Raw genomic sequence first — 20,521 nt, 5'->3', positions numbered from 1 at the left:
CCTCTCACTTCCTGTTTAGCTATTGGACAGGATATGAAGGGAGTCTCCTCAATGGGAAACACATGGCAGAAAAAAAAAAATCTGACAGGGGTTATAACCCTTCCTTGCTCTATCCAAAATGAAAATAAAAATGTGCCTATACAGTAGATCTACTTTAATCTCACCCCTTGTTCTGGTGACAACGTTCACATTTCCCAGGACCATCACTTTCCTATTCTGATAAAAGTGAACAAAGAGACATATAGAATGAACCTCCCTAGTGGGGATACAGACAGCAGTAAAAATGGAACTGGACTTCTGTCTCCTTCATTCAAACCCAAAGAAAAAACGTTTTGGCTGGAGCAGGGGCGGACTGACAACTCATGGGGCCCCCGGGCAATAGGGGATCATGGGGCCCCTGTGTCCTTGCCCAAATTCAAAAAAGCCTATGAAAAAGGTACCAGGGGCATCTCATGGGGCCCCCTACTGACCTCGGGTCCTCGGGCAGTGCCCATGTTTCTAAATGGTCAGTCCGCATCTGGGCTGGAGGTACTTTCATTTTCTTCAGCACTGACACATGTAACCCCATTCTTCACATGATTAAACTGTTGGTGCAGCTGAGAATGGTCCTGTGTAGTACTCCTACAGTTTATCGGTCATCCCCATGAAGATCGGAGTGGTTAAATGACAGAAATAGACAAGCAGGATCCTTCAGTGTGTCAGGCTGCAGCTGTCAGATAAGGGAAGAGCTCCAGTTATCTACAGCAGTGCATTTCCCAGAATCCTCAAACTGTGGTTCTTACTAAGCAAACTCACATCCGTCCTGCAGACTTTCCATACACCGCTCTGAAATGTTACACTGTCAACAAAACTGGGAAAGTTGTCATTTTCACTGAAATGCTGAGCAAGAGGCATTACAAGGACTGTATAAAGGGTAAAAACCTGGAAAGTGACAGGGCCACAGTCATGCAGCAAAATGGTAATTAGACACGTGCGATTCATTTCACTATAAATTGAAATTCTGATGAAATTTTCATTATTTGGAGATTCAAATGTATCCGGATCACATAAATAAAAAACAAATAACTGCGCTAGAATGTAATAAGACAAAAAAATAAATAAATAAAAGCAGCTGACAAATAAAGGCAATATTGAAAATTTTAAACAAAGAAATACAGCGCTAATTGACTAAATAATAATGTCCAAATTAAAGTCCATATACGTAAATACTCAAAAGAAAATAGAACAAAATAAAGGAGAAAAATCTTGATCCCATATACCGTCACCATACACCCGGAAAAAAAATGACTCTTTGACCGTATACAGCGGTCAATATGCGCAGTATACTGAGGAATCAGTATGACAAATAATTTCCAATGGATATCCTCTCCCAAATACAGGATGATGACTCCGCTCTGGAAGATCCCCAAACCTGACTAAACCGCAGATCAGTAAGCACGATGTAATAGGGACTGGTAGGTAATCACAAATAAATCCTATCAAATCATAAGATAACCAGCATTGAATGAACAAACGTTTCAAACCAAGAAAATGGCTGCCGTCCCTCCAGAACGTGGTGACGTCACATGCCGAAGCTCCATCGAATCACAATAGTACCGAATCTCGACAAATCCAAAATAAATGATAACGAAACAACAAATTCATTCGTATTCATTCGGATGACATGATGCGGTAGTTTGGACCTTTTGTGAATGTTTCCGAAATAACAAATGATTCGAATTGATTCAGATCCATTTTGTTTTTATTTGGCATTAACATTTTTCATTATTATATAAAATGCACGACATATGAAATGGAAACATATGGAATAAATACAGTAAGGCATAAAAATGAAATAAGATGATGATTCCTACTTCTTGTGTTTGGGTTGGATGGAGGTGGATCTATCAGAACCTCTGAATCATAACATAATGAATGAATCTGAAATCACTTATTCGCTTTTTAGATGGTATTGAGCAGTTGGGATTCAGTCAAACAGTGACTGCATCTGATAGGATGATATATCTCACAGGGATGCAGTCCAATAATATTCTACGCAGCTCAGTCAATTTTTAAACCATCTTTTGTCGAGCCCGGAGGTACTTGAATTAGAAGAAATTCCAGTCATCTATGGCCTGCTTTAGCCAGACATCCAAAATGAGTTTTTAGTCTGAGGCTAGCTGTACTCCAGGCAAACCAGTAATAAAACAGATGTAATAAATATAAGGATGCGTAGCTTTATATGTACCGGCCAAAAAATGTGTATTTCTGTCCATCCAGTTTAGTTATTTACACAGCTCTGGCACACAGTGCAGCCCTATCAGGCAGGACTAGAAATCTTACTCTTCCTAACATTACTAACACTAATTATATTACTTACTAACATTCATGTTCCTCCCCAGCCTGGCTATCTAAGGCACTGTTTTGGATCATTAGTGCAGATAAAGACTGACAGACAAAAGTTTTTGTTCAAATGTTCATTTTCATTCTGAAAAATCTTTTGTCCGAGTATTCGACGAGTCAACATTAATTGAAGAATATATACTAGAATCTAATTATGAATCCAAATTTGCATACAATAAACAGAAACCTTTGTTTGTATTTTTACATCATACTTTCCCACACTAGACCTATTCATTTAAAAGAACGAATGGTATAGCCAGGTGACCAGCATTTTCAGCAGATCAGCAATGGTTGCCTCCGCTCTCTTAGGAAAGGATTTCTATAGGTTAGTATTAGTCATGTGCATGTCGGAAATTTTCGTTGTTTGTTTCGGATGCATTCATTCATTGAAGAATTTCATTTAGTCATATTTGTTATGTTGAACCCATTCCAATTCGTTTTCGGGATTTGTTACGTTATATTTCATATATTAGTTGGTTCAGGTGGATTCCAAAAAATTTGCAGTTTTTTTCCAAAGATTTTTATATATTAGTTTTCAGTTTCAAAATTTCGAGGGGGATTTGTTTTTCCATATATCAAAATCATTGCATAGTTAGTACAGCAAGCTCCTTGTAAACGTCTCAGTTTTTTTTTGTACAGCTCGCTGGATTGAACTAAAAAAAAACTACCAGGCTTGACTGAGGGCAGTCTGTCTGTGTAACAACACCCTGTCGGGGGGGATTCTCTTATATACAACCCTGTTAGTCCAACCCACCAAGAGAAATGACATGAGCTGATTGGACACTATTCACTGACATCATGTGCATCTGAAATTAACAAATGGAATGAAACTTGGATCCATTCTTTATCTGAATCTGAATTATCAAAATGAATTAGCAAATTAAATTCATTTCCCCATGGGCCCGAACTATTTTCAGATCATCTGACATCATCCGACTGAGACAAATTCATTTTCTTATTTTGTTATAACTTTCACTTTTTTCATTAATATGTCCATTCAAAAATTCCTTTACATCTGAATATCCGAAAATCTAATTTTTGCTCGAAAATCGATTTGTAATGAAAAACACATGTCTTGTTAGTATGGATTATTCACCTAGACATGGCACTACAATGTATTTACAGTTCTCACATGGCAATGCACAAGCATTAGCTTTTCTAACTGGGCACTGGGGAAACCTCAAGACCCTGTACATGCAGAAAAGAGAAATACAGTTCATAAATGCTATTTACAATGTTGGTTATTTTTGTCTGGCATGGCTTGTAATAATCAAAAGTGTATAAAACAGGAATTACCCTTTACAACAAAGCACAGAAGATCATGTATAGGTATATAGACAGTGATAAAATATAGATGTATCAATATATAGACAGTGATAAATAAATGTATTGATATATAGACATTAATAAAATATAGGTGTATTGATATATAGATATAGTTAAACTACATATGTATCAATTTATAGGCAGTGATAACATATAGATGTATCTGTATATAAACAGTGATAAAATATAGATATATCAATACATAGTGATAAAATATAGATGTATGAATATATAAACAGGGCTAAACTATAAATGTATCAATACATAGTGATAACATGTAGATGTTAACTGAGAATGAATAATGAATAAAGCGAGCGCTCAGAAAAACCAGCTGCTGGAACACTTCAAGGAATCACTAAACCTCATAATAGAGACAATATATACATATAGTGCAGCGCTGAAAAAGTATAAAAATGAAATGTGTAAAATATATATATATATATATAAAAGTCTTTCTTATGACAATATAGTCAAATATGAATATATTAACACTACTAAAATATAAATGTAGCAATACATAGTGATAAAATATAGATGTATCTGTATATAAACAGTGATAAAATATAAATATATCAATACATAATGATAAAGTATAGATGTATGAATATATAAACAGTGATAAAAATATAAGTATATCAATACATAGTGCTAAAATATAAATATATGAGTATATAAACCTTATAAAATGTATCAATACATAAGCAGTGATAACATTTAGATGTATTGATATATAGACTGATAACATATAGACTTATCAATATATAGGCAGCGATAAAATGTACTGTGTTGATATATAGACAATGATAAAATATAGATGTATTAATGTATAGACAGTGAAAATATACTATATAAATGTATCAATATATAGACAGTGATAAAATATAGATGTATTAATGTATAGACAGTGAAAATATACTATATAAATGTATCAATATATAGACAGTGATAAAATATAGATGTATCAATATATAGGCAGTGATACAATATAGATATATTAATTATATAGACAGTGATAAAATAAAGATTAATAATATAAAGACAGAGATAAAATATACACAGATGTATTAATATATAGAAATGATTAAAATATAGATGCATTAATATATAGACAGGGATAAAATATAGATTTATTAACATATAGACCGGGATAAAATCTAGATGCATTGATATACAGCCAGTGATAAAAGATAGATGTATCAATATATAAGCAGTGATACAATATAGATGTACTAATTATATAGACAGAGATAAAATATTTGTAGATGTATTAATATATAGAAAGGAATAAAACATAGCTGCTTTAATATATATTGAAAGGGATAATATATAGATTTATTCATATATAGAGAGAGAGAGAGAGAGAAAGAAAATATACAATTATTTGAATATAGGCAGGGATAAAATATAGATGTGTTAATATATAGATAGGGATAAAATATAGATGTACTGTATTAATATATAGATAGGGATAAAATATAGATTTATTAATATATAGAAATAGATAAATCTAGATGTATTAATGTACAGACAGGGATATAATATAGATTTATTAATATATAGACAGGGATGAAATACACAAATATGAATATATAGGCAGGGATAAAATATAGATGTATTAATATATAGAAAGGGTTAAATCTAGATGTATTAATATATAAACAGGGATGAAATTGAAATACACAATTATTAATATATAGGCAGGGATAAAATATAGATGTATTAAAATACAGAAAGGGATAAATCTAGATGTATTAATATACAGAAAGGGATAAATCTAGATGTATTAATATACAGAAAGGGATAAATCTAGATGTATTAATATACAGAAAGGGATAAATCTAGATGTATTAATATACAGAAAGGGATAAATCTAGATGTATTAATATACAGAAAGGGATAAATCTAGATGTATTACTATATATAGCCAATGATACAATATAGATGTTCCTTGAATCCTCAAACAGTTTATATCTCCAGCAACCCAGTCTGAGTTTCCTTCTAGCAGTAGATGTGTGTGCAGCTGACTGTCCATACACAGTGCTGAGTGCATTGCTGGACATGACATCTATACAATGTGTGTACTGGAAGAGGATCTTAGGGGGATCCTGTGATGTATGACTTGGGATGCTGAGTGTATATCCTAATGCCATGTAATGTAATAATAGGATTCCCCTTTAGACACAATGGTGTGGCCCCTGGTACACCTGGTACTCACCTGGCGCTGTGATAATTGGTTGCTTTCCCTCTTGCTGTTGGCTGTCAGTGAGCTGAGCCGGGACTCCAGTTCTCCCTCTTCCATGTCAGTGCCACTGTCTGCTGTGTGCGGCCGGCGCTGTGTGCTGCCAGTAGGGGGCGGGCAGTAGCTGTCAGCGCAGTTTCCCATAGCCCTGTATGCAGAGTGTGGATAACCATGGCCTCTTGTTGAGGATGACTGCTGATTAATTATATACAGAACTATGGGGTCACTTATTATAGGGATATGAGCTACAGCCATCTAACATCACTATCAAACCTATCATTTTTCTCTAGGAATTCTGGAAAAAGATGTGTATAGCAACTATTGACAATTTAGTACTCTTAGATTGTAAGCTCCAAGGAGCAGGACCCTCCTAACCAGGGGCAGACTGACAACTCATGGGGCCCCCGGGCAATAGGGGATCATGGGGACCCTGTGTCCTTGCCCAAACTCAAAAAAGCCTATGAAAAAGGTACCAGGGGCATCTCATGGGGCCCCCTACTGACCCCAGGCCCTTGGGCAGTGCCCGAGTTTCCAAATGGTCAGTCCGCCCCTGCTCCTAACCCTCTTGTATTGAACTGTATTGTTGCTGTATTGTCTCCCGTTATATTGTAAAGCGCTGAGCAAACTGCTGGCGCTATATAAATCCTGTATAATAATAATAGTAGTCAGGTTCAGAGGCGTCCCTAGGCAGGTGCGGGGAGTAAGCGGCACACCGGGTGACACCTACCGCACAGGGTGACACCGGACCCGCTCCACGAGAAGATAAGATGTAAAGCAAGCCGACGATCCCCGCAGGATGGATCAGATCTGCGGATTGAGCATAATGGATCGGAGTCTGATCCATTATGCTCAATCCGCAGATTCGATCCATTCTGCGGGGATCGTCGGAGGGGGTGTCACCAAGTGTTATCACAGCGGGTGACACCAACCTTAGGAACCCCCTGGTCAGGTTAACCATTGGGGGGCCACCCAGTACTAAGTGATATCCCTTTCCAGCTTCATAATAACAATAAAAAGACGAGGGCTTGACAGAGGCGTCCCTAGGGTTGGTGTCACCCGGTGCGATAACACTTGGTGACACCCCCTCCGACGATCCCCGCAGAATGGATCGGATCTGCGGATCGAGCATCATGGATCGGACTCCGATCCATGATGCTCAATCAGCAGATCCGATCCATCCTGCGGGGATCATCGGCTTCCTTTACGACATACCTTTTCTTGGAGCGGGTCCGGTGTCACCCTGTATAGGTTGCATGCTGACAATCCCTGCAGGCTCGCTTTACAACTTACCTTTTTGTGGATCGGGTCCGGTGTCACCCTGTGCATTCGGTGTCACCCAGTGCGGACCGCACCCCCTGCACCTGCCTCGGGATGCCACTGGGGCTTGATGGGATCTGTAGGAGCTACTACAATAAATTATCCGACTGTCTCCTTATCCATATTGTCAATATAGTCCACTTTTATCAATAATAATCCATATTTGGTATGTTTGTATTCTCCCTCTGCCTCCCTACCTCCTCTCCTTTTAGGTCTCATGCACACAAATGTATAGAGGCTGAAAAGTCTTCAATGCGTAAAAACCAGGGGGCCACGTACAGCCTCCCATACAAGTAAATGGATGTATATGGCCATTTTTGTGTAAAAGATGATGGCACCAATTTCATATTTGGGGAAAAACACTGTAAACACCAATACAAGCCACCAGCGTTGACAAAAGTATAGCCGCATAGAGCCACTTAAGGCCAGCTACACATGGACATAAGATTTTACTGATGTTTATACTCAGGATCTTGTTGAGAAAAAGATCCTGCGTAAAATGTTCACTACCTTGTGTGTATACGCATAAAGGAGCATAAAGGCGCATAAGCGAATACAAGTTTCGAATTCTTCTTCATTGCCAGTATAGCAATACATGCATATTTTTATTATTTCAGGTACTTATATAGCACTGTCAATTTCCGCAGCACTTTACATATATATTGTACATTCACATCAGTCCCTAACCCTCAAGGGGCGTACAATCAAATCTAATATATTTGCACTTATCATGCATATAGGCGCTAAAACACGCATATGCATGTAAATTACTGCACCCAAGCGTGACATTTTCTATTTTTACTTTACAGCTCTGTATTCATCGATCTATGACTTATCTTTATGCTTCTGTGTGTATGGTTCCATAGACAGCAATGCATCTAGATCCAGATCAGTAAAAAACGTGTTTTTATTTTACTCCCATGTGCAAGAGGCCTATACAGTATATGTGAATGGACGTACGAAGAAGGAAAGTGCCGGGGATTTTATGCTAGAGGACTTTGCAGCCTCTAGACGTCCATGTGCATGAGTTCTTACTAGACACGTTTGCTTCAGATGCATTAGTTCATTGAAGAATTTTGTTTTGCCATATTTGTTATGTTGATTTGTTTTCAGAATTTGTTTCATATCTCTGCCCTCACAACCGCACTGCCCCCCTCCTCTCCCAATGCCCCGCCCACCATAACCCCCCCCCCCCCGCACTGCACTCCCTCAGCCCTGTCACTACTGAGGAAGTCGCCAAAGTCCTCTCAAAAGCCCGCCTCACTACCTGCCCCCTGGACCCTATCCCCTCTCAACTCCTCCGGTCACCCCCCTCTTCCCTCATCCGCTCCCTCACCCACATCTTCAATCTCTCCCTCTCTACTGGCGTATTCCCCTCCCCTCTAAAGCACGCGCATATCACCCCCATCCTCAAAAAGCCCTCCCTGGATCCCACGGACCCCAACAACCTCAGACCCATCTCCCTGCTGCCACTCACCTCCAAGCTCCTTGAACGCATAGTCTACGATCGCCTAAGCGCCCACCTAACTGACAATAACCTCCTTGACCCTCTACAGTCCGGCTTCCGTCCCCTACACTCCACTGAAACTGCCCTCCTCAAAATCACTAACGACCTACTCAACGCCAAAGCCAAGGGCGACTACTCTGTCCTCCTTCTCCTGGACCTCTCTGCGGCCTTCGACACAGTTGACCACCCCCTCCTCCTTAATAAACTACTCTCCCTTGGCATCGGAGATACTGCTCTCTCTTGGTTCTCATCCTACCTATCCCGACGCTCCTTCAGTGTCACCTACAATGGTGCCACCTCCCCCTCCCTCCCCCTCTCTGTTGGGGTCCCCCAAGGCTCTGTCCTTGGACCCCTTCTCTTCTCCATCTACACCTCCTCCCTGGGCAAACTCATACAATCTCACGGCTTCAACTATCACCTCTATGCTGACGACACCCAAATCTACCTCTCCACCCCTCACCTCACCCCCACTATCTCCGCCCGCATCACTCACCTCCTAAATGACATCTCAGACTGGATGTCGCTACATTTCCTCAAGCTCAACCTCTCCAAAACCGAGCTCCTCATCTTTCCCCCTGCCAACACCCCCCCCCCCCATCCTATCCATCATCGCCAACAACTCTACTATCACTCCCGCCCCGCAAGCCAAAGTCCTTGGCGTCATTCTTGACGCGAACCTCTCCCTCCAACCGCATGTCAAATCACTCACAAACACATGCAGGCTCCATCTTCGCAACATTGCCAAGATACGCTCCTTCCTCACCCCAGACACCACCAAACTTCTAGTACACTCCCTCATCATCTCACGCCTTGACTACTGCAACTCCCTCCTCACTGGCCTACCCAAGTGCAGGCTCTCCCCGCTCCAGACCATCCTGAACTCAGCTGCCAGACTCATCCACCTCACCACCCGCTCCACCTCTGCCACCCCCCTCTGCCTCTCCCTCCACTGGCTCCCGATTGCCCAACGCATCAAATTTAAACTCCTAACCCTGACCTACAAAGCCGTTCACAACACTGCCCCTGACTACCTCACCAACCTGATAACCAAGTACCACCCTACCCGTACCCTTCGCTCCTCACAGGACCTCCTTCTATCCTGCTCCCTGGTCTCCTCCTCCCATGCACGACTGCAGGACTTCTCCAGGTCCTCCCCCATCCTCTGGAACTCACTGCCCCAATCCATCAGACTGTCGCCTTCCCTATTCACATTCAGGCACTCCCTCAAAACCCATCTCTTCAGGGAAGCCTACCCCACCCTCACCTAACGGCCATCCTCCCTCATTCCTCCCACCACTTCATCCCCCTCAGCCACTTCCTACTGTACCTTTACCCCCTCCCTCCTAGATTGTAAGCTCGTAAGAGTAGGGCCCTCTTACCCCTCGTACGTTGTTTGTTGTTGTTGTACTGTGCCATGTATTGTCCCCCCTATTGTACAGCGCTGAGCAAACCCTTTGGCGCTATATAAACTCGTAGTAATAATAATAATAATAATAATAATAAATGTTAGTATCCAGTTATATTCTGTGTATCTAAGAAAGATTCCAGGCCTTTTTTAAAGCAATACACTGAGCTGACCAGAACCAAGCTCATTTTCACAGCTCTTACTGTGAAGAAACCTTTCTGTATTTGAAGATGAAATTTCCAGATGTAAAGAGAGCCCCCTTGTCCTCTGTGATGACCTCAGGGTGAAAAGCTCTACACCGAGTTCACTATATGACCCAGTGATGTATTTATGTTGATCATATCCCCCCTTAATCTCGTCTTCTCAAGAGAGAATAAATTCAGTTCCTCTAATCTTTCCTCATCACTCAAACATCAGAATGGGGAAGAAAAGGGATTTAAATTACTTTGAACGTGGAATGGTTGTTGGTGCAAGATGGGTTGGTCTGAGTATTTCCAAAACTACTGATCTACTGGAATTTGCACGCACAACCATCTCTAAGGTTTACAGAGAATTGTCTGAAAAAGATAAAATATCCAGTGAGTGGCAGTTGTGTGGAGGAAAATGCCTTGTTGATGTCAGAGGTCAGAGGAGAATAGGCAGACTGGTTGCTGTGACATTCAGATGGTAGGGTCAGATTTTGCATAGACAACATAAAGCATGGATCCATCCTGCCTTGTATCAATGGTTGAGGCTGGTGGTGGTGGTGTAATGGTGTGGGGGATATTTTTTTGGCACTAGCTAGGTGTACCTGATAAAGTGACAGGTGAATGGCCCCCGATGCAGAGCCTGTGCAATGCATCAGGAGCCAGGTTGAGGAAGAGATGAGGGAAGAGGGTGGAGAAAGAAAAAGGGTCTGTAAAAGATGGGGTGTAGGGATGATAGAGACAGGGCAAACAAAGAGATGGCGGCGGGTATGAAAAACAGAAGGTTGGGAATGAGACGAGAGGAGGGGTAAGAGAAAAGTAAAAGGGGAGAAAAAGAGATGTGGGGGGGGGTAGGAAAGGGATTGATGATGAGTAAAGGAGGAAGAGAAAGAACTAGACGTGTGTTTCATAATGAATAATTTTTTTGGACGAAAATGTGATTTTCTGAGATTCGTATGTATACGAATTTCCAAATGGACATAGTAAGGAATATCAACAAAACAAAAAAAAAAGTTATAATGAAATTAACGAATGCATTTGTTTCATTTGTTTCATTTGGATGACTTTACATGATGTGATAGTAGTTCAGGTCCATTCGAGAAATTAGTTCAGTTTCGAATTTGTTCAATAATCCGAATTCAAGTAAAGCTGTGATTTACATTGCATTTGTAAATCTGGAATATGCAGTCCAGTTTTGGGCACCAATTCACAAAAAGAACATTGGGAAACTGGAGAAAGTACAGAGAAGGGCAACCAAACTGATAGGAGGGCATGGAGGAGCTCAGCTATGAGGAAAGATTAGAGGAACTGAATTGATTCTCTCTTGAGAAGAGGAGATTAAGGGGGGATATGATCGACATGTATAAATACATCAGTGGTTCATCTAGTGAACTCGGTGTAGAGCTATTCAATCTCCAGATTCGGAAAGGTTTCTTCACAGTAAGAGCTGTGAAAATGTGGAATAGACTCCCTCAAGAGTTGGTTCTGGCCAGCTCAGTGGATTGCTTTAAAAAAGGCCTGGATTATTTCTTAGATACACAGAATATAACTGGATGCTAACATTTATAGGTAAAGTTGATCTAGGGAATATCCGATTGCCTCTCGGGATCAGGAAGGAATTTTTTCCCCTGCAGGAGCAAATTGGATCATGCTTTGCTGGGGTATTTGCCTTCCTCTGGATCAACTGTGGGTATAGGATTATAACTTTTTTTTTATGGTTGAACTGGATGGACTTTTGTCTTTTTTCAGCCAGACTATGTAACTATGTAACAATGAGATTACCCCCAAAACAGGAATGGTTTTACAGGTGGAGGCCACTGGCATTTTTTTCCCTACTCATCTTTTCTGACTGTTTTTCACTAGTTTGGCATTTGGCTAGGGTCCGTGTCACTACAGGTAGCATGAGGTGATACCTGGACCCTACAGAGGTTGCTCAAGAAGTCCAACTCCTCCAGGATGGCACATCAATACATGCCATTGCCAGAAGGTTTGCTGTGTCTCCCAGCACAGTCTCAAGAGCATGGAGGAGATTCCAGGAGACAGGCAGTTACTCTAGGAGAGCTGGACAGGGCCGTAGAAGGTCCTTAACCCATCAGCAGGACTGGTATCTGCTCCTTTGTGCAAGGAAGAACAGGATGAGCACTGCCAGAGCCCTACAAAATGACCTCCAGCAGGCCAACATTAGATGGAGCTGTTGATCATAGGTAATATTTATCTACTTTGATCAATAGCTTCATCTAGTGGCCATAATGTGGTATTTTCCTGATTCACACTATTCTTGAATGAATGAAGAACATCTGACCTGGAGAGAAAATAGCCTAATAAAATATGATTTTGCCAGCTTTTGTACTGAATAAATGTACAAGCAGTTTTGCATGACAAATTTTAAATCCCTCACCCTATTCCTATCATCATGGTATGGATATGAAGGAAGGGCAGAAATATGTTTAGAAGATTATGTAGGCGACATTACATACTAAGTGGCAATAGCAGACAGGTAAAACCAGAGGGATCTCAGCCCTAAAACCTCAGTGCAAAGCTGCCAGCACAAGAGTTACGATTACCAAATGCTAGTCATGGGGCAGGGCAATATAAAGAACAAGGAGAGGTATTGAATGTTAGGATTAGGTTTTGAGGAGGATGCTAATTAAAAAAACTAGGTCAAACTATCCAAGGCAAAAACTTTTTTTCCATTTTGGATAGAGGAGGGATTTATGTAAAATTTTGCCAGTTTTTTTTTAATATATACTATACTATTTAAAGATGAGCAAGGGAGTCTCCACCACATACAATCTCCCATATGCAATAGAGCGTAGCCTCCCTAGCTGTCTGATTATGTCCATATTTCCGTGCTCAAAGCGGTACATTTGTTTGCATGGAAATATGTATTTTTTTTTGTAGGCCTGTAATTTTTAGGAATAACTCACTGAAATCTGTCTGAACAAGAGTCTAGTAAACATCCCGGGTATGTTAAAATTTGAAACACGAAATCATAAATTATAATTTAATAAATAATAATATAATAATAAATTTAATTCAATAATATAATCAATCCAAAAACACTAAAATTTGAAATATAGCGCCAAGTTCGCACATAACTGAGCAAAGTCGCAAAATCGTTTTCAGTGTCTGATGATGAATTTCCCCACAAATTATTATCACTCAATTCTGCAAGTGGTTCTAATTTACTATCGCTGTTCTCTAGCTGGTCTAAAACAGCTTTTGACATAAAGGGACGCTTTTTGGATGCCATGGACATCTCAGTTTCCATGCAGAAAGAACAGTAAAAATGCAGGCAGGGCACAGGACAAAGCACTCGTGACAAAATGTATATGAAATGGTTTCATACAGTAATGTTTTGCTATGTGATTTTAGTGAATTTAGTGAATGTCACTTTTAAAATTTTTAAACTTCCCGCCAGTTCCGTCCCCGTACGTCCTGACATCGCAGGGAACGGAACCCAGAAGACAGATGCCAGCATCAACTGGAGGACATTGCAGGGGACACTGCAGGAGGGACATCGCGGGAGCGCAGGACAATGTAAGTGAAGAAGAGATCCCAGAGCAGCACTGCAAGGTATTCCCGAGTGTAGCTCGGGGTTACCGCTTGTGGTGCTGAAACTTTACCCCGAGCTACACTCGGGAATACCTCCAGGGAGGTTAATTATTGGCCATTTTTAAGCTCATTTATTTGGGCTGGATATATACCTGCTTAGAATCATTCTCTATATGTGTGTAGGTTTTCATTTATGGGGTCTTGCCTGTTGCTATGCTTGGTTGACATGGACATCTTTAACCCTTTGCTCGTGGTCTCCTTATATCTCAGGTCATGACCTGATACCAATCTTTTGGGTATTTAGAATTCCCTCCTGGCTGAGATATTGTTATCTTGTTTTTAAGGTTAGTATATAGTTGAGGTTTTCTTTTGTTCTTTCTAACATGGTTATTTTGAGGTTTTCTAGTTGCACGGGTGTTATACCTATCGCTGTGCCTATTATTTTGCCCCCCGTTTGGTGGTGCCCCAGTTTGGCCCCTTCTATTTGGCATGAGTTCACATTGGTAAGCAGCTTATCTGTGGATTTTGAGATATTATTGTGAAATATGTGTTCTATGCATTTCTATGAGATATTGTACTTTGATATGATTCTATTTCAGAGTATTCTTTGACTTTTTCTCCTGAAGAAGCGGATTAACTCTGTGAAACATGTAGAGGAGTCAACATTATCCCCCATTGGGAGTGGAGTTGTAATAATTATGACCTTTGTGAATTATATCATGCTGTTAAATCTATGTGATTTTAGAACAAATTCATGTACATGTTCAGTTAAAACATTTTTCTGTGTATTAATAAAACATACAGTTTTTATGATTATGTTGTGTCTTGAGTGCAGAGATAGTCCATTCATCTTCTAGGGGTTTTCCCTTTAATTTTTCCATAGTCATTTGGGATGATGGCACCCCCAACTTGTATTGGTGTTTAATATTATGAGGCTTGTCATATAATTGGATAGAGGAGAGATTTTTGTAAAACCTTATTTTTTTTTTTTTATCTGTGTCCTATTGAAAAGATTTCCCTTCTCCATCTGTCCTGTAGAAAGAGCAGGAAGTAAGAGAAAATATGTGATAGGAAGAGAGGGGCATGAAGGGAAATTTCTAGGACTGTCATTGCAATAAATGTCCCCAGTGCACTGGTGTGTCCATTATGTGCGCAGTGCATGGGGGCCCAGTGTGCACTCACTGCACACACAGGGGATTCAATGTAAGAAGCTTTCATACAGTTGTGATCAAAATAATAGCAGTCCAACATCACATTACTAGTAGGTGTAGCAGAGTAATAGTAAACCAACAGACCCAACTGTCGCAAACGTGCGCAACACACAGTGAAGGACGCAAACTCCATTTTGTTAAGAGTATCCATTTCTCCCTTATTCTCCTTCCCCCTCCCTTCCTGAGAGGCCCAGCAACATGTGGCCAGTATGTGTGTGAGTTAGGAATGTCACAGGAGGGTCATAGGAGCTGTAAAAAACCCCAAGAGAGTTGGAGTCTCTCTGTCCACAGAACCTGCCAATTGTGACACCTCCTAAGAGATAAGGCAAGCTTTCCCAGGAGTTGAAAGAGATTCCAACCTCATAAACCTAGCTCAGCATAGGTGATAGAATCAGATAACCTCTGTTAAAACCATGTTTTTCCCTATGTCTCATATCTTGGAATATGAGAGACTTACATAAAAACCAGACATATCGTCAGATGGACAATGAGCAGGCGAACAGTTTGATGGGTCACTCGCCTTGTCTCGAACACACAGGAAAGCAGAAAATTAGATCTCACGAACTGTACAGTGTACACGTTCATAATTCATATCTAAATAATCCTTACACTTGACTGCATAATAATCTACCCGTGGGTGGAATGTCCCTTGTGCAGATGGACAGTTATGGGCCAAAATATGAGTTATTGACAATTTTTGTTGTAGTTGAGGCATCCGCCCATAACTACACGCCCTAAACGGGTTATTGGGCCTTGACTTAAGAGACACCCCCTGCTGGGGACTACAAAAAGGGCTCAGAGACCTAAGAGTAAAAAGTTGAAGACGTCTCCCATTTTTAACATCAATACCACCTGGGGAGACACGTGCCCTCTTACTCTGAAACTTGGATCTGCTAACCCAGGACTTTGGCAAGTACCTTAACCCTTTCACCTATCTCTGATATCTCATTGCTGTGCTATGGTTTTTTGTATATGTATATATATATATATATATATCTTAGTTACATCTTGTTTCTGTAAATATTTTTATTGCACCCGTTTGACCTTTTAGTAATAAATCTTTCTTTCTGAAAGTGTTGAACTGTTTCTATAGCTCTGTATTGCAATTTACGAATCCCTGCCTCTAAAGAGAATGCTACGGTTTGTTTAACCCTCTGTATAACAGGTCTGTGTTATGACCGTTTTATACAGACGATTATCTCAATCATTATAGTGTTATAGCTGATAACGCCGAGTTTCCTCTTTCTCTGTACAAAAAGGAGGTGGTGGCAGTGTGAAGGGTTAATTGCGTAATTAACCTGACCCATTAACAATCACCCAGGTTGCCGATACATCGATTGTGGTCTGTTAGCTGGAAAACCGTTGTGCAGGGTGCAGCTGGGTGTGGCATTGTTACGCACGTCACATCACGGTTTTAGATTGTCTAGTCCTTCGGTCACGAGTTTGGTGAGAAGGTCTGGGGTCTGACGCCGCGATCGTGACATATTGGTGGCAGCGATCATGGGATCGTGACACCAACAGTCATGACATGCATGCTGCGAATGCTGTGTAATTGAATCATTAATTGAAAGGAGAGCGTTCAAAGTAATAGCAGTGTGGAGTTCGATTAGTGAGGTCATTCAGTCTGTGAATAAAAAAGTGTCTAACAAGTGGCCCTTATTTAAGGACGAAGGCAGCAAATGTTGTACATGCTGGGTATAGTGCATTTCTCTCTGAAAAGCTGAGTAAAATGGGTCGTTCCAGACACTGTTCAGAAGAACTGCGTACTTTGCTTAAAAGTTGATTTAAGGGGGAAACATATAGAGAAGTACAGAAACTGATGACCTGCTCAGCTAAAATGATCTCAAATGCTTTAAAATGACAACCAAAACCAAAAAGATGTGTAAGAAAACAGAAAACTACCTTTCAAATGGATCGAAGAGTAGCCAAAATGGCAACGACTCAGCCAATGATCAGTTTCAGAGTGGTCAAAGAAAATCTAGTTACCTGTGAGTGCTGGAACAATTAGAAGACGCCTATGTGAAGCCAAGCTATTGGCAAGAAGCCCCTGTGTAAAAGTCCCATTGTTGAAAAAACAATGTGCTGAAGAGTTTACAATTTGACAAAGAGCACATTGACTGGCCTAAAGAGAAATGGCGCAACATTTTGTGGACTGATGAAAGTAAGATTGTTCTTTTTGGGTCTAGGGGGCCGCACGCAGTTTGGCAGACAACCCCCAAACACTGAATTCAAGCCACAGTACACTGTGAAGACAGTGAAGCATGGTTGTGCAAGCATCATGATATGGGGATGTTTCTCATACTACGGTGTTGGGCCTATTTATCGCATACCAGGGATCATGGATCAGTTTGAATACATCAGAATACTTGAAGAGGTCATGCTGCCTTATGCTGAAGAGGAAATGCCCTTGAAATGGGTGTTCCAACAAGACAACGACCCCAAACACACCAGTAAACGTGCAACATCTTGGTTCCAGACCAACAAGATTGACGTTATGGAGTGGCCAACCCAATCCCCGAACCTTAATCCAATAGAATACTTGTGGGGTGACATCAAAAATGCTGTTTCTGAGGTAAAACCAAGAAATAGAGAAGAACTGTGGAATGTAGTCCAATCATCCTGGGCTGGAAGTTGGTCGACTCCATGCAATACAGATATGTAGCAGTAATCAAAAACAGTGGTCATACAACGAAACATTAGTTCAATGATACAGAGAAAAGCTAAGTCTTCAAGCATTTTTCAGTTTGTACAGTAAATGTTTGTTTGTAAAGAAAAATGCAGACACTGTGATTTTTTTGAACAGCCTAATATTCCATATTCTTCACTTTCTGTAAAGAAATAACAAATTTGAAACATTTTTCTTCAGGTTTTGATTTGGAATAGACTGCAGTGTTCCCAATGCAAGCATGTATGGAAATAAAAGCTATTAGAAGGAGTTTGAGCTTTACTCACTTTTTTAAACACACTGCTATTATTTTTAACACAACTGCAGATGTAAGGCTGTCCTTTGAGCTACAGCTGCCCCTGTCCTGGTAAAGTGTATACCATTAATTATCACATTACAATGGCACCTGAAGGTGGGTAGGATATACTAGGCAGGAGGAAGAGAACACACAGTGTATCACACTTTGTCGCATAAGGGGCAGTGACAAGGACACCCATGCTGACCCATGTCCACAGGCAAAAGAATCTATAATGGGCATGTGAGCATGAGAACTGAACCACGGACCAATGGAAGAAGGTGACCTGGTCTGATGATTTCCTTTTTCTTTTACATCATGTGTATGGCCTGGTGAGTGTGCATCACTTACGTGGGGAAGAGATGGCACCAGGATGCAGTATGGGAAGAACTCAAGCCGGCAGAGGCAGTGTGATGCTTTGAGCTATTTTTTCTGGGAAACCTTGGTCCTGCCGTTCACGTGGATGTTACTTGACAAGTACCACCTTCCTAAACATTATTGCTGACCAAGTACATCCCTTAATGGAAATAATATACCCTGATGGCAGTGGCCTCTTTCAGCAGGAAACGTACCCTACCACACTGCAAAAATGGTTCAAGAATGGTTTGAAGAACACAACCATAAGTTTGAGGTGTTGATTAGTCTCCAAATCTCAAGCATCTGTGGGATGTGATGAAAAAACAAGTCTGGAGCTCCAGCGTTTTTTTTTTTTTTTTTTTTAACATCCCCTGGGATAGTGACAGCTTATGCCATGAAATTTGGCATAAATTGTACCTGTAATCGTTTGTGTTCCTTTTAAAAAAAAAAAACTGGACCCTCTGATTCTGCAAGGTTCCATCTTGAGTGAGGGCATCTGAAGCCCGCTTGGACATTCAAGAGAATGGTACTGCTGGCTACCCAGTATGCACCTCCCGATCTTGCGCCTGCATTGTGAAGAAGACGCGGCAGCGCATTCCTTGTATTGACGGTTACCATAGCAATGGCGGCACCGGTGGAAGTTCCTGCCCCATTGCTATGACAACCATCAATCATTGCAGCAACCCAAAAGCAAGCCAGCCTGTTTCACACTTTTCTTTAGGTGCAGTACTATCGATGTGTATTAATCAATAGACTTACATTTATATCCACTGGGCACAACCCTACATTTATCTCCTGCTATTTCTACAACTATATATATGTAAAGATTTCCCTATTTAAAAATGGTGCTGGTCTCCTCCTGGCGTCACGTCATTTGAAAATATTGCAATGCTAGAGGAGGGGATGCCCATTGATTTCAGAGATTGACGGCACATATATCCCAGGAACCAATGGGCGGGAGGATATGACGTACCTCGCTGCGGCAAGGTACATAGGAAGCAAAGCACTTCAGGAGAAATTAAGGTATGAAGATGTTAAGGAAAAAAAAGGTGCCAAACATTAATGGCGCAGCAGGAACAAAGACATGGGGACAAACTTTAAATATTGGGCGGAACTCCGCTTTAAAGAACTGCTACTGATGGCTTGGTACCAGATACCACAGCATACCTTTAGAGGTCTAGTGGAGTCCATGCCTCAATGGTCAGGGCTGTTTTGGTGGCAATAAATCTCAATATTAGGTGGGTGGTCATTATATTATGGCTAATTTGTGTATGCCTGGGATCCAGACTAGTGCCAGTGGATGCACAGGCAAGGATACCCTCACTAATGCCCAAAAATGATTCCAAATAATAAAAGGTACTTAGTCAAACCAAGTAACATCATGCAGTCTAAAGGTCTTAGAAATGAGCGTCACAAATGTTTACTAGGCACAAATCAATGGCTGGCGTCGATCACATTTAACCTGCTCTTGATTAAAATCTGTGACTGGGCCTAGGAAATAGATTGCTTCCGGGGTGGCCAGCTCTATCTGCACAGACACTAAATGCTGCTAAGCACCAATTGTGTGCCTATCAAAAGCATAGAAAAGAGTCCTGAGGAAGGGAGCCCAACATATGATTTTGCACACAAGCCTATACATTCAGAAATCTTTCCTGCACCAGTAGAAGATTTTCCCTCACTAACTGTCCTGATGACAACTGTTACATTTTGGATTTCTTATTACTTTCTGTCCTCATGACAACTGCCACCAAGATTGACAGAATGCATGTCAAGTTTTTTTTTTTTTCAATCCACTGTTTGGGAAGCTGTTCATTTTTCATTTGATCTCAACCCATGGAGCCGTGAGACAAAAAATATTAGCATCAAGCAAATGTATTGTATCTGTATTTTTGGGCCATTAATAATCTTTACGATTAGCTGAACAGCAACTTTAAAAAGTGGTTGCCCATATGTTGGCAACGGTTCTCTCTCAAAACCCAACACATCTGCCTTCTCTGCCCACAAGAACTAGGCACTGATACACCAATTAAAGAAACAGGCATGTGCATTGTTTGCTCAATTGACAAGATCTGCAATT

At 40.7% G+C, this 20,521-nt stretch overlaps 1 protein-coding gene across 1 annotated transcript in view; it reads right to left on the bottom strand.

Annotated features, from left to right (window-relative positions):
• MFSD2B (MFSD2 lysolipid transporter B, sphingolipid) overlaps positions 1-6,029 on the bottom strand; it is a 73,991-nt gene extending 67,962 nt beyond the window's left edge. The window contains exon 1 of the mRNA XM_089656095.1: positions 5,924-6,029. Within this exon, the coding sequence (XP_089512221.1) occupies positions 5,924-6,007 (84 nt within the window). The 5' untranslated portion in view covers positions 6,008-6,029. The remainder of the gene's footprint in view (positions 1-5,923) is intronic.
• Between the last annotated feature and the right edge of the window lie 14,492 nt (positions 6,030-20,521).

This window comes from Staurois parvus, unplaced genomic scaffold (assembly GCF_062004578.1).
Source record: "Staurois parvus isolate SC_StPar_1 unplaced genomic scaffold, SC_StPar_1.0 ptg000886l, whole genome shotgun sequence".
Lineage (NCBI taxonomy): Eukaryota > Metazoa > Chordata > Amphibia > Anura > Ranidae > Staurois > Staurois parvus.
This window is presented reverse-complemented; position numbering and strand designations above follow the sequence as displayed.